Source organism: Marmota marmota, unplaced genomic scaffold (genome assembly GCF_001458135.2).
Source record: "Marmota marmota marmota unplaced genomic scaffold, marMar, whole genome shotgun sequence".
NCBI classification, from domain to species: Eukaryota; Metazoa; Chordata; class Mammalia; order Rodentia; family Sciuridae; genus Marmota; species Marmota marmota.
Window position 1 is genome coordinate 13,274,975 of NW_026000174.1, and position 15,611 is coordinate 13,290,585.

The 15,611-nt window shown below is 40.5% G+C and overlaps 1 protein-coding gene across 1 annotated transcript; it reads left to right on the top strand.

Moving 5' to 3' along the window:
- Positions 1 to 4,868: 4,868 nt before the first annotated feature.
- On the top strand, positions 4,869 to 14,739 carry LOC107135513 (olfactory receptor 2AT4-like). The gene has a single exon (XM_048788061.1). It carries the CDS (start codon positions 11,723 to 11,725, stop codon positions 12,686 to 12,688), a length of 966 nt encoding a protein of 321 aa, XP_048644018.1. The 5' UTR covers positions 4,869 to 11,722; the 3' UTR covers positions 12,689 to 14,739.
- The last annotated feature ends 872 nt before the right edge of the window (positions 14,740 to 15,611 follow it).

A 15,611-nucleotide genomic window follows, 5' to 3' on the forward strand; every position in this document is an offset into this window, starting at 1 on the left:
ATGGGAAGATTGCAGAATCACAACAGACACTAGTATGGCAATATGTAAATCAATGGATGTGTAACTGATGTGATTCTGCAATCTGTGTATGGGGTGAAGGTGGGAGTTCATAACCCACTTGAATCAAAGTGTGGAATATGATTTGTCAAGAAATTTGTAATGTTTTGAACAACCCACAATAAAAAATTAAAAAAAAAAAAAAGACCTTCATGTCTTCATACATGTACTTAGGGTAATGACGACCATCACATTCCACCATCTTTCCTATCCCCATGCCCCCACCGTTACCCTCCCTCCCCTTTTCCCCTTTGCCCTATCTAGAGTTTATTTAATCCTCCCATCACCACCCCCACCCCCACAGCTTATTATGGATCAGCATCCTTAAATCAGAGAAATCATTCAGCATTTGGTTTTTTGGGATTGGCTAATTTCACTTAGCATTATCTTCTCCAGCTCCATCCATTTACCTGCAAATGCCATGATTTTATTCTCTTTTAATGCTGAATAATATTCCATTGTGTATATATACCACATTTTCTTTATCCATTCATCTACTGAAGGTTGGTTCCATGGTTTTATAGAACAATTGGAAACTGAATATAAACAAACCACTTATAGGGGCTGAGGTTGTGGCTCAGTGGTAGAGTGCTCGCCTAGCACGTGCGAGGCACTGGGTTCACAGCACCACATAAAAATAAATAAATAAAAATAAAGGTATTAAATTTTTTTTAAATACCACTTATAATAGCAACCAAAATTGCCGCAGTCCTGCTGCAGCAAAATAACCGGGGGGTGACGAGGAACTTGTGTAGATTGATACAGCAGGAGTGGGAGCCGTTTATTGTAGGACAGGAGGGGTATATATACATTCCACACAGCTTATCTTAATTAACATAAACTAGATACAGCAGTCAACCAATAAGGAATCTCCACACTTAATGGCTCGCTGGCGTTACTTCACAAACCACTCCCTCTGGCAAAATGCCAGGAGCCATCTTGACTTGTTTACAGACTCTAACACAAAATAGGAAATACTTAGGGATAAAGTTAGCAAAATATCTGCAATACACTACTAAAACTGCAAAACACGGCTAAAAGGAAGTGAAGAAACAGGTATAACCTTACTATAAAACTACAGTAATCAAGACAGTACATACTGTTGGCATAGGAAGAGAAATATAGATTTATAGGACAGAAGTTTATAAATTGTCCAATATTCACTGAAAAAAGAAATTCTTAACAAATGGTGTTATAGCAACTGATAGCCACTGTCATTCCCTCAATTGCCAATTCTGCAAATGCTGATGAAAAATAAACAGTGTGGGCATGGGACAACAAGCACCTTTTCCCAAAAAAATTCCTTTGCACCTTGTCAAGGCCCCCCACCTTTGCATACACAAACATAGCTCCTGAGATGGTCTCCTAAGGAGAAAGATTACAAATATGTCCTGTGAGGGAGTTGGGAGCAAGTAGGATGTTTCAGATGGTCTAAAGAGTCAAGTGTCCTCAACTTTTCTTGCATATCCACATCCCGATGGCAGATTTGCAATCAAGGACTTAACATTGACCACAGAACACATCTTTGGGAAATGGTCTCAGACTGCTGTTTGACAGCACACATGACCAGGTTCTGGATGGGGCATCCTTCCTGCTCCAGCGTTCCATGGCCAGTCCAGGTTCTTATTTGCTTCCAGTTGGCCAACCTTCCAGTTGGGAGATTTTTCAACCACACTCTGTGAGAAATAGTCAACCCTCACCTGTATGAGTACACTCTTTATTCACTTAAAATTATCCTAAGGCCACAAAAACTCTCAAAGTCTTGCCCTTCCTTGTTAGGAATGTGACTCTGGAGACTACAGGTGCTAGCCACATAGGTCACTTCACGACGCATCCTCTGAGCTCACTGGCATTCCATCCTCGGAGGTCCGCAGACTCCATCCCTGGCCACTCTATAAAAAGAGTCCCATGTCCTTCCCATCAGTTGGTATTATCAGTGTAAAAATTTTAGCCATTCTAATAAATGAGTAGTTGTAGTTCAACTGTGGTTTTATTTTGCACTTTTATGATGACTAATGATGTTGGGCATGTTTTCATGTGCCCATTAGTCATTCATATCTTGTTTTTATAGTATATGTTCAAATATTTTGCCTATTTAAAAGTGGATTATTTATTTTTAACTAATGAGTTGAAGTTCTCTATTTTATGAGTCTTCTGTTAGGTTTATACTATTTTTTCCCAGTTTTTGATTTCTCTTTTCATTTTCTTAATGATATCATTTGAAGGGTAGAAGTTTTTAATTTTGATAACATCTAGTTCACCAATTTTTCCTTTATGTTTTATGTTTCTCATACCCTATTTAAGACATGTTTGCCTACCTCAAGTTTTCCAGATTTTCCTCTAGTTTTCTTCTAGATGTTTGGTAGCTTTGGGTTTAAACATTTAATCCATTCTGAGTTGATTTTTGTATATGGTGTGAGGTGAAGATCAAGTTTCACATCTTCCAGGTAGATATTTTGAAAATCATGTTGCTTATGTCCTCCCAACTTGTTATTATTATTTTTTTTTACTTTTATTTTTCAAAATCATTTTGGCTCTTTCAAGTCCTTTGTATTTCCATATAAATTTAGAATCACTTCAGTTGCTACCAAAAATGCCTACTTGGACTTGATGGGAATTGCATCAAATACTGATTCCATAGAGCAATTTGGCATATTTGACATCTAAACAATGTTGAATCTTCTACTCTATAATCATGGCTTATCTTTCAATTATTTAATTCTTTATCTTTAAAATTTTCTTAACAATGTTTTATCATTTTGAGTACAGCCTTGCATATATTTTGTTAAATTTATCCCCAAATATTTTATGGTTTGCTATTGTAAATGATATCATTTTCATTTTTAATTGATATGTAATAATTATATATTAAAATTTTCTTTCCAATAGTTTATTTTATATGTAGAAATAAAGTATATTTTGTATAATAATTTTGTATCCTGTTATCTTGCTAAACTCACATATTAATATTAGAAGCTATTTAGATCCTTTAGAATTTTCAACATATTTGATCATATTATTTATGAATAATGACTTTATTTATTCCCTATTAATATAAATGCCTTTTATTATTTTCTTCTTCCCTTTTTTACACTGATTAGGACCTCCAGCACAATGTTGAATAAAAGAAGCCAGGAACAGTGGTACACATCTCTAATCCCAGTGCCTCGGGAGGCTGAGACAGGAGGATTTCGAGCTCAAAGCCAGCCTCAGCAATTTAGTGAGGCACTTAGCAACTCAGTGAGACTCTGTCTCTAAATAAAATATAAAAAAGGACTGGGGATGTGGCTTGGTGGTTAAGTACCCCTGGGTTGAATCCTTAGTATGAAAAAAAAAAGTTGCAAGAGACGACATGTTGTCTTGTCCTGACCTTATGGTAAAATGTTTTCAACATTACACCATTAACTACGATGTCAGTTGTGGAATTTTCATAGATGTCCTCAGACCAAGCTGAGGATGTTATTTTCTATGAATTCTGTTTGTATAGGATACTTTCAGTGAGTATAGAATTCTAAGCTAGAGGTTTTTCCTTTTAGCAATGTGAAGATGCCATCCCATTGTCTATTGGCTTCAATAGTTCTTGTTGAAAAGACAGCTGTCAGTCCTATGTTGCTATATTAAACAAAATGAATCTCACTTTCTCTGTTTTTCAGTTATTCCTTATATCTTTAGTTTCCAGCAGTTTGACTCTGCTATAATGTGCTTCCTTTTTGTTGTTTTGTTTTGTTTTAGTTTGTTTTTGTATTGTTTGGCCTAGAATTTGCTGAGCTTCTTAAATCTATGAATTGACCTTTTAGAGTCAGTTTGGAAATTTCTCAGACATTATCTCTGTACAAACTGTTTCTTTTTTCTTCTTTTCTTTTTCTGGTACTGGGGACTGAACCCAGAAGTACTTTATCACTGAGCTAAATTCCCATTCCTTCTTATTTTTTAATTTTGAGGCAGGGTCTCACTAAGCTGCTTAGGGTCTCTCTAAGTTGCTGAGACTAGCCTGGGACTTGTGATCCTCCTACCTCAGCCTCCTAAATCACTGGAATTGCAGCCATGTGCCACCACACCCAGCTGTCTAAATTGTTTCTGCATCACTCTGTTTGTTTTCTACTATTGGGACTCATTAAGTACACGTTAGAATTTTATGCTAGTTCCTGTAACCATTTTTATCCCCAAAGATTTTTCCTCCTTGATTTGATTTGGATATTTTCTGTCTTTCAGTTCACTCATACTTTCTTATGTATAACCATCTAAAAAATTCTGAAGTTTGCACACTATATTTTTAGTTATGGAATATTCATTTCTTTTTCTTTGTTTTTTTTATAGTTCCAAATTCTGTCTTTAAATTCTCTGATTCTTACATATTGTCTCTTTTTTCTTCTTTCCTTTAAAAATTATTAATAATAGTATTTAAATTTTCTGGCTGATAATTATATCTGAATCACCCACATCTGTTTCTACTCTCTCTTCCTCTTCTTGTTTTTGCTCACTGACTCGTTTGCTTGTTTGTAACCATGCATCACACTTTTAAGAAATATTTGTTTATTGATTTACTTATTTATTATTAGAGCTTTATGATTATACATAGTAATTGGTTTCATCCCAACAAACTCATACCTGTATGGAAATTGAATTTGGTTCATAATCCTCCCTTTTCTTTCACTTCCTCCCTCCCTTCTCCCATTAGTTCATTTGCCCATTTATTGATTTGAGTTATTATTATTTATTGTTGTTAAGTTTTGAGTTCTTTTATATTCTGGATATTAATCCCCTATTGGAGGGGTAGCTGACCAAGATTTTCTCCCATTCTGTAGACTCTCTCTTTGCACTCTTAATCATTCCCTTTGCTGTGCAGAAGCTTTTTAGCTTAATGGCATCCCACTTGTTGATTCTTGATTTTATTTCTTGCACTGTGTGGGTATTGTTAAGGAAGTTGGTACCAGCACCAATATGATGTAGTGCTGACTCTATGTTTTTTTTTTTTTCTAGCAGTTGTAAAGTTTCTGGTCTAATTCCTAAGTCTGATCAGTTTTGATTTGAACTTTGTGCAGGGTGAGAGATAAGGGTCTAATTTCATTTTTCTAACTATAGCCATCCAATTTTCCCAGCAACATTTGTTTAATAGGCTGTCTTTCTCTGAGATGTGTTTTTGCAAGCCTCATATCCTTTGATTGGGTACTAGACATTGAATATTTAAAAAAAAATAAATTTCTGGATAACTTATTCTCCTCCAGAAAGAGTTGTATTCTTTCCAGCAAATAGTTCTAATGGTTTGTCCTTGTGCCTTGGTTTTAGATTATGACGCATTTATTTCCATTTTCCTTTTTCTTCTGGATTTTGTCCTTATTCCTAGAGCCTGGTATCCCCTCCATTCAAATGGTGCTCCCCAACCCATGAAAACCGCTGACTGATTCTCTAGCATCACATGGCTGTTAAACTCTTTCTGCAGCTCCTTGGCCTCCCAGCTGCTGCATTCTTCTGGATCTTTCAAGTCTTTCCCTGTATTTACATAACTTAGGGGTTGGTCAATGACTTAAGGGAATTTATACACCAATTTTGGCATTCCTTCTCTGCAGTGTCTTCTTTTCCAGGAATTTGACTCTAAACTTTCAGTCACTTTGGCAACCCAAATTTAAACCTGTTTATCTTCAGCCCAACAGTACTTCTGTTTCCTAATTGGACTCTATTTTCCCAACTCACAGATTGGGAAGTGCCCTCAAGTGAAGAACTGGGGATATATGAAACTCCACCTCTTGGGCCTACCTCCTCCCAAGGACTGAAGTCTTGAAGGCCTGCCCTGGGTTCTCTCCAGAGCCTTCAAACAGTTGTTTTATATATTTTGTGCAGCTTTGCAGGGGTTTTTTTGCATAGTTTAATCCAAACAATCCTGCTTCTCTAACATAGCCCAAACGTTAAAATCCTCTTGAGTTTTTGAGGTAAACTATTGATAGGAGAATCACAGTCTCCTAGGATTTTAGCATAAATCCATGTTTTGTTCTGTAGATAACCATCTTCCTTTTGAGAAATAATTCCTGATCTTGGTACAGACTGAATGCTTGACCAGGGAACACTAAATGAATATGAGTCCCCAACTTTTCCTCATGAATTAGTTATTAATTTGAACAAATGTTAAAATTGATCACATCCCACCATCAAGTGAAAGTAAGAACTGTTATATTAGGTTCAAGCAGATCATGAGGACACTGGCATAAGCAGGTGATACAGACTCCAATGACACGCAGTCTTGTTGCAATTGGCATCTTTCCATCAACTCTAACACACAGCCTCATGGGAAATTCCCTGTAATCAATTCCCTCAGAAAGAAAAAATTCAGGCCTTCATTTCCTTCCTTCCTTTCTTTATATTACAAATATTCCTTTAAAATATGCTTGTACTGCCCCAAAGTGGACTGCTGCTGCCTTACAGTGCCATTCGGGAGGGCCCGGAAGGGTCACCAGGGAAGTAAACACTATCAATGGGCAGAACTTGTGGCTGTGTATCTGCTTCTTTCACCTGGAAACTTCCTCTCACCTGGAAAAGCAAGAGGACTTTGAGGCCAGCCTGGGCAACTTAGCAAGACCCTGTCTTGAAATAAAAATAAAAAGGGCTAAGGATATAGCTCAGCGGCAGAGTACTCCAGGTGTAATTCCTCATGCTGGAAAGAGAAGGAAGGAAGGAAGGAAGGAAGGAAGGAAGGAAGGAAGGAAGGAAGGAAGGAAAGTGGGTGAGGTGAAGGGAAGGAAGAAGGAAGGAAAGGAAGGAAAGGGTGGATGAATTGATGGAGAGGAGGCTGAGTTGAGGTGGTAGACCTCTCAGAATGAGTGCAAATGCTGGAGATATTTACATCTCCAAAATCAGCAAGAGTAAGCAAAATCAAGTAGATAAGATGATCCATCCCATGGATGTCAATCAGTGTCTATCACAGTAGTGTGGATGGGGGTTATACGTGGGTTCATCAAGGCTCATCTGGCTTAGTTTCTGATAAGTATCAAATATGCCACGCACAATGCGTGAACCATCACTCAAGGACACTCATCCCCACGGGTGGCAGGTTCATTTCACTGGATCTCTTTCATCATCTAGGGGAAGTGGTTTGTCTTTATTGTAGTAGAATCCTATTCTGGGTATGAATTTGCCTTTATTGCTCACAGTGTTTCTGCCAGTTTCACCTTCTAAAGATTTAATAAATGCCTTATTCATCATGATGATATCCCATATGCCCTTCTTTTGACAAAGAAACTCAATTTATAGCAAAAGAGGTGAAGCAGTAAATCTCATGCACATAGGAGTCACTAACCTTACAATGCATCCCATCTCTCAGAAGCAACTAGATTGGTTTAAGAATGGAGAATAACCTGCACTCCTAAAGACAGTTTTGGGTGCTGGCCAGATAGCAATCCCTTGCAGGTATGGGCACAGCCTGACAAGCTGAACTAGCAGTCAAAATGTAGAGCAGAATATATGGCCAGAACACACAAGTCTGGAAACCAAGAAGCGGGTTCTCACTAGCCTTAAGAACCCAGTTGCAAAATATTTGCTTGCTTCTCCTCAACTTCAAATTCTGCTAGTTTATACCTTTTAGTTCCTAAGTGTGGAATGCACCCACCTTTCTTCCTTTCTCTTTCCCTCCTTCCTCCCTACCTCCTTTCCTTCTTTCCTTCCTTCCTTCCTTCTTTACATTTCTGCCAGAAATGAAATAATCATTTCATTGAACTGTAAGTGGAGATAGCCACCTAAGCTTTAGGACTCCACATGCAACTGAATTAACAGGCAAAGAAGGGTACAGCTAATATAGCTGAGGACAAAGAGGGAACACAATTGTGGCTATGTAATGGGAAGGAGAATTATTTCTAGAACCAGAGAAATCTCTGGAGAATATATTAGTACTTCTATGTGCAATTGTAAAAGTTAATGGAAAGTCAGCAAACCATTACAGGAAGATGTTTAATAATTAATAGCTCCATACCCAATCCTCTTGACCAGTATGTAATCCCATTATAGAGATGAGGACGCATGGAATAGGGCCCTGGGTCTGAATACTAGCTCTGCCTATAGACACCAGTGTTAAAATGGACAAGTTATTTCAGCTCCTGGACCTCATTTTCCTTCTCTTGGACTTCCTATATGCCCTGTTGTTTCTTCCTTCTCCTCTACCATTGAGAATATCAAATGGGTTAATGAGAATAAAAATACACTAGTATAAAATTCCACACCCTTGAGGGCTGTTAACAATGATTTCACTATCATCAAAGCCTGGGGACAAATCCTAATTGCTCACATCATTCATGCTCTAGGAGACGCCAGGATGTGATTCCTGAGGGATGGTAGGTGTGGTGCCGGGGGAGCACTAGTATTAGGGAAAGTACCTCAAGAGGTCTGCCTGAAAGGAGGGGCCCAAGGGTTTAATGGGCCATGTCTCAGCCCCAATCTGCTACTTCCACCAAGGCCTCACGTGGAGAACTATAGAACACACCAGTGTGGACCAGGCTCAGCAGGTACATGTTGCTGGGGATGGAGTGCCCAGAGACAGGCAGAGAAAGCTGGGATGGAAAGACAAGAACAGGGGGACCCATGGGCTACAAACCCGGGCCAGAGGTTAGGAAGATGAATTGGATATACACAGAGGCAGGCACCCAGAATCCAGAGCTGTGAAACCTTGGGCCAGATACCTCAGTATATCAGGGGAAGAGAGGTGTGTTCACTGGAGGAATTCAAACCATCTTGGCTAAGGCCTTCCCACACAAAGACAAAGCTGACCACAGCAGAAACCATTGAAAACATGGCAAACCTTGAGCTCTTACAAGTTCCAAGCTCTTTGTAAGCACTGCCTCATCATTCTCTCCATAGAGAAAACCCTATGAGGTTTCAGAGAGGGAAACAAGGCTCAGAGAGGGGAAAGTGATTTGTCCAATGTCACACAGCTGGAGGTAGGAACAGGGATTGGAATCTAGCCCTCTCTAGCTCCCAAGTTAGAACCACTACGCTGCATGTGGCATAATGAAGGTGAGGTTGCGGCCTTGCAGAGAGGGCTAGCTAAGCCGAAGAGCGCTCTCTCTTCCACTTTTGGGCATGGATCATGCAACATCTGTCCCTGAAAGCTCTGCTCTGCCAAGCACAGAGAAGACACACAGAAAATGGCTCATCGAATTGGAAACCCTCCAGGGATCCTTTCCTCAAACCCCTCACTGAACAGACTAGAAAACAAAGACTCAGGGGCTCAAGGTCACAATAAGCAAGCAGCAAGACTGCTCCAGGAGCCAGGATCTTGGTTTCTAGGAGGGGCTCAGCCTTTTGCAGCAGGCTGGCTACAGAAACAATCTCTGTTCTCGCCCCTCATCAGCTGTGGCCTGTCCTTCTCTGACCCTCAGTTTCTTCATTTGTTGAAGCCACATAACCCCTCCTTGGCAGGGTTGTGTGAAGAGAGGAGATGCTCATAAAAGTGCAGGTTGGACATTCAGGTGACTTTCTGTCTTTTCCCCCTATAGCTGACTTATAGATAATTCCTACAGGCAAGATCTGTGCCTTGAGATAGAGTCCTTTTGGCCCTAAGCACAGGATTGTATTCCTTAGAGGTAGCATATAAATCAGAACAACACAACCTTGAACTGTAAAATAAGTGTTAGAAAGCCCAGCCAAATTCCAATATTTCCTATGATGAACTAGTTGACTATGCTTTGAAGTATTAAATGTTAAATCTTTTGAAAAGTAGTTTTGATGACCCTACTTTGTTGGTGACCTAAGCCTGGGCTTCCTGTTAGATGGTCCAACAATGAAAATCCATGGACCATCTCTCCACCAGGATCTTAGCATCTGAAAAAAAACAGTGTACAGAGGAGAGAGAAGGAAGGACAGCTAGACTTGGTGGCCTACTAGGGTCCCTTTAGTTTTGAACTTCTGAGTTTCTGTTCCTCCAATGTCCCAATTCAGCCTAACCCAGAAACAACAGCCCATGGCTTCTTCTAGGTGCCACAATGTCCAAGGAGGTATGGTTTGTGTCCCTCCTACTTACAGAATCTGTTTGAATGAGGTATGACTAATTGAGGGACAGCCCTCTGAATTTGGGACAAAGCAGTCTCATTCTTTTGCCTGGTTCTAGGACATTACTTCAAGGAAGCATTGGCATTGCCAGAAACCAATTTAGTATCTACCATAGAGAAATCCAGAGGAAAAGTTGAAATTTGGTTTTGTCTGATATTAACAATTTTTAAAAAGGGGGGGGAAACAGAATTCTTTGTCCTAATGTTTTCCCCTTGGAAATATGAATCCCAGTAAAAAATGTAGATTCTCCAATAAAAAATGTAGAGAAGAAAAGCACTGTCCTGGGAATCAAGGATCTGGCCCAGTTCCTAGCTGTATAGCCAGTGGCTGTAGCACCTGGGAAAGCGCCTGCCCTCTCTCTACACAGTCTCTGGCCTATGGGAGAAGTATTTTAAAAAATTTTAAAGTATTTTCCAGTTTTGATATTATTGGTTTTACACATGAGAGATTTTTTTTTTTGTTAAAAGAATGGAACGTTAAAAGTGACTGAGGAAAACTGCACATGGAATCATCAGGAATAAGGAGAGAATGATACAAATTTGACATGAGGGTCACTTGTCCAAAGGACAAGCCTACAAAAGAGAAGAAATCAGTATTTCCTTTAGCTCAAAATCCCTAGGTTTTGGGTTGAAGCACTCATTTTTGATTCCTCTGGGAGAGATCCTTTTGTCTTGGAGCAGCTACTGGGAGCAGGTCATCTCCAGGTCATCTCTATCAGCTAGGCTCCCCAGGGCGCCTGCTGGACAGGGTTAGTTGAGTGGTCAAGCACAAGCTCCTGCTGGCTGCAGCAGTCACTGAGGAGGAATATTCTGTGAAATTGCAGAGATTGTCTGGATTCTCTTAGCAGAATTTTGGGAGAAGGTATTACCCGGACCCCAGTCAGGAATCACCCTTCCTACCAAGAGTCACTTCCTTCACTGTTAACAATGAAAAGAGCCCAATGCCCAGAGACAGGACCTGAGGACTCAGCTTAGATGGAGACAGAAGAACCACGACTCCAAGCAAACAAGAGAAAGAAGCCAGTCCCTGGTTAATAATTATAGCGGGAAGGCAGAGTGTGTAGAAAATCAGTTCTCCCTAGCTACACTGTGACAAAGATGTCCTTTTATTAAAAAAAAACCAAAAACTTGAAGTAGTGCCAAAAGAGAAAGGGAATTAGGGTCCTGGCTTAAGAGATCCGATATCCCCCAAAGGGTCATATGGAACATGAAAAAGAACACAGAAGTTCTTCCACAGCACTTAACACAACTGCAATTAAGTAATTATATGATTCATTGCTTAATGTATTTCTTTGCTACTAAAATTTCAGCCCCATGAGGTTAGAAACCTTCTCCTGCTTGTTCCACTTCTCTACTGTATGCCTAGCAAATGAAACATGGTTGTACATTGTAGGTATTTTTTCTATACTTAATTTTAAAAGGAAAGAGGGAATTACAGAATAGGATGAAGAGTCTGGGGATAGGACAGTCCCATTATCTATCCGCTATAATTACTTGTCAATAAACATGATTATATTAATTATAGATTGATTACTCTGTAATTCTCATTCCAGAATTTCAGATTGTTCTCTTTCCAGTGAGCCTGGTTCCCAGATGTTCCCACGACTCACCTCCTGAGCCTCCAGCATTGACCCACCATGGAGATCACACCCTGTAATGGATCAGGGGACTCCTCCGTCATCTTCTACCTTACGGACATTCCTTCTCTTCCAAAATCCCTCTTCCTTCCTATCTTCTTCATCTTCCTTCTCCTCTACCTACTCATCCTAGTGGGCAATGCCCTGATCCTGGTGGCCGTGGTGGCAGAGCCCAGCCTCCACAAGCCTATGTACTTCTTCCTAATTAATCTCTCAGCCCTGGACATTCTCTTTACTACAACCACTATCCCCAAGATGCTGTCCCTATTCCTGCTTGGGGACAGCCTTCTCAGCTTCCCGGCCTGCTTTCTGCAGATGTACCTGTTCCATGGCCTCAGCTGCTCAGAAGCCTTCCTCCTGGTGATCATGGCCTATGACCACTACGTGGCCATCTGCCGCCCACTGCACTACCCCGTCCACATGACCCCACAGACTAACGCTGCACTGGCGGCCAGTGCCTGGCTCACCGCCCTCCTCCTGCCCATCCCAGCAGTGGTCCAGACCTCCCAGATGGCATTTGACAACCTTGCCTACATCTATCACTGCTTCTGTGACCACCTGGCCGTGGTCCAGGCCTCCTGCTCCGACACCACCCCCCAGGCCCTCATGGGCTTCTGCATTGCCATGGTGGTCTCCTTCCTCCCCCTTCTCCTGGTGCTTCTGTCCTACGCTCACATCCTGGCCTCGGTGCTTCGCATCAGCTCCCGAGAAGGACGTTCCAAGGCCTTCTCCACCTGCAGCTCCCACCTCCTGGTGGTGGGCACCTACTACTCGTCCATTGCCGTGGCCTATGTGGCCTACAGGGCTGACCTGCCCCTGGACTTCCACATCATGGGCAATGTGGCCTTTGCTATTCTCACACCTGTCCTCAACCCCCTCATTTACACACTGAGAAACAAGGATGTCAAAGCAGCCATTGCCAAAATAGCATGTCCCCAGGAGCCAAAGAACATTGGGATTCCCTGACTCAGAGGGTCAATTCCATCTTCTCTCATAAACACAGCAGTACAGAGAAAAGTAGAAAATTCAGGCAGCAAGGCAGAGCAACGAGTCTCACAGTACGTCCTAGGTATTCCTCCATTATAACCCAATGAGAATATTTTCCTTCATGGTTTAAGCACTAAGTCCTAAATGTCACAAGACTGTAAATACAATTGGGGTCACATTATCATTAAATCAATGTTCATTCTCAAAGACTGCAGATATTCAGCAACACATTTAGTCTTTCACTTGAATCTCTTCTTTCAGTATTTCTGAAAATCACTAGCTTCTCTGGCACATAGGTATAAATCACTCTTGTTCTTTGTGGAGAAGTAGCTCACAAACACCCCTCCCAGGAAAAACAGAAACGGTTATCTCAATCCTCAGTGGTTGCTAAAAAGTCACTGCCACTAAAAATATTTCAATGCCATCCCCCAGGAGGTCTATATCTGCTATCTAGTACCTCAGGGTGTCTTCAAGGCAGGTCTTAAAGGTGTCTCCACCCAACTTACACTCAGTTAAGGGTGTCCCTGAGCACACCCATTTGAACAAAAAGTGTCACAGTTGTTTTAATTCTAAGCACACTGCGGTTTCTCTACCCATGACACTGGGTGGCTAAATAGAGAAATTTCTCCTTATCAGTAGCATGCTGTTCCCACAGCCAGCATTTTTTTCTCAAAATATAGTCCCCAGAGTTCCTCTTTCTGGCCTTAATAGTCGGCCCAGACTCTCAATCCCTTCCTCTATGCTAAGTTTCCTCTTAAAGACCTGTCAGGTTTGTCCAACCAGGGAAATAAGAGAACAGTAAAAAGTATTTGGTGGGGAGATGGGTGACCCCAGTGACAGATGTCCTCCTCATCTTTGGCTCTTCGCAGATAATCTCATTCCAATTTCTAAGGTTCCAGTTTTTGCTAATCAAAGCATGAATTTTAACCATTTTCCTATTTCATAAAACCCAATGAAGATGGAAATTCAACCAACGCAATTCCACAAAGAATATGATTTGCTCCTGAATTCATCTCTCAGAGGTCTCAGAAATCCTGCTACAGCCAGAAAGGGTTTCATGAAGCAGAGTGATATAAAGCCACTGAGTTTCCTTGTTTGCCACCTGGGAATGGGACCCCTGTTTTCTATCTAAAATTTATTCATTCGATATTATGTTTATTCCTCGCTCTTTGAAATTGGTATCTAGACCTCTCTGGTGCTATAATCCTCAAGTTCTAAAGGAGACAGAATAATAAACTAACTTGTCCCTGAGTTCCATGAGCTATTAGAATTCAACCTAAGGATGTGAAGAGGAATATTTTTCTCTCTTTACTCCACTACCATGCAATAAACAACTCCAAAATTACCCCCATTTTACTACAGAAGTTCTGTTTGGGGCTCCTCTGTTCAGAACTTATCTTCTAGTAGCAATTTGAGTTTCAGGTGAAACTGGTTTATTGTGTCCCCAGATCATGACACCTTTTCATCTTCAGCAATCCTTGTAGATGGAACAAAGAATCATCTGGAGAGTGAACTGCGGTGATAAGGAATCCCCAGATAGTTTACTCACTATTTTCTTGTGGCTCCTCCTAAACATTTATCACAAGTAGACAAGAAATAATAACAATGAAAACAATATTTTCATCTGCAGTCATGAAATTGGTACAGTTTCTGTATTTGGCACAGTTTCTGTATTTCCCATGTATAAGTAGTTTCAACTTTTGCATATTAAAGAACATAATCAAGGGCCTGAAGTTGTAGCTCTGCAGTAGAGTGCTTGCCTTGCACAGGTGAGGCACTGGGTTCGATCCTCAGCACCACATAAAAAAATAAATAAGCAAAATAAAGATATTGTGTCCTTAAAAAAAGAAGAAGAACATAATCAAGAGAGTGAAAAGCAACCACAGGATGCAATAAAGTATTTGCCAGTCACATATCTAGTAGAGAATCAGTATTCAGAATACATAACAAAAAAAAACAGCCCTCTTTAAAGATGAGAAAGGACTTAGACATTTCTCTAAAGAAGATACAAAAGGCTGATAAGCACCAAAAAAAGATGCTCAACATCACTACTCTCTAGAGAAATGCAAATCAAAACTGCAATGAGGGACTGGGATTGTGGCTCAGCGGTAAAATGCTCGCCTCACATGTGCAGTACCCTGGGTTCGATCCTTAGCACCACATTAAAAAAATAATAATAATAAGTGAAATAAAGATAATGTGTCCAACTACACATTAAAAAAAACTGCAATGAGACACCAGCATCTAGTATCTCACCAATGGCTAATATTTGAAAAAAAAAAAAAAAGAAAAGAAGTGTTTGCAAAATGTGGAGAAATTGGAACACTTGGACACTGTTGGAAATATAAAATGGTAGAGCCACTATGGAAGATAGGACAGATCCTCAAAAAATAAAACAAAATTACCATAGGCTCCAGAAAGTCCACTGCTGGGCATATATCCCCAGATAATTAGGATCCCAAAGAGATATTTGTTTACCTAAGTTCATTGCAGCATGAGTCCCAATTGTCAAGAGGTGGAAACAACCTAAATGTCCATCCACAGATGAATGGAGAAAATAAAATGTGATATATACATACCATTATGGTTTAAATAGGAGGTGTCCCCAGAAGTTCATGTGTAAGACAATGTAAGATGTTTAGAGGTGAAAAGATTGGGTTATGAGAGCTTTAACTCAATCAGTGCATTAATCCACTGATATGGATTAACTGGGCAGTAACTGTAGGTAGGTAGGGTGTGGCTGGAGGAAGTAGGCCCATGGGGTTGTGCCTTTAGCATCTATATTTTGTTCCTGGTGAGCAGAGCCCTCTGTTTCATGATTCCCATGACCTGAACTCCTTTTCTCCTCCATGCCCTTCTGCCATGATGCTCTGCCTCACTTGGGCCCAAAACTATGGTGTTG

Coding starts and splice junctions, on each gene's coding strand:
- LOC107135513 (XM_048788061.1), top strand. CDS start 11,723: ATGGAGATCACACCCTGTAATGGATCAGGGGACTCCTCCGTCATCTTC.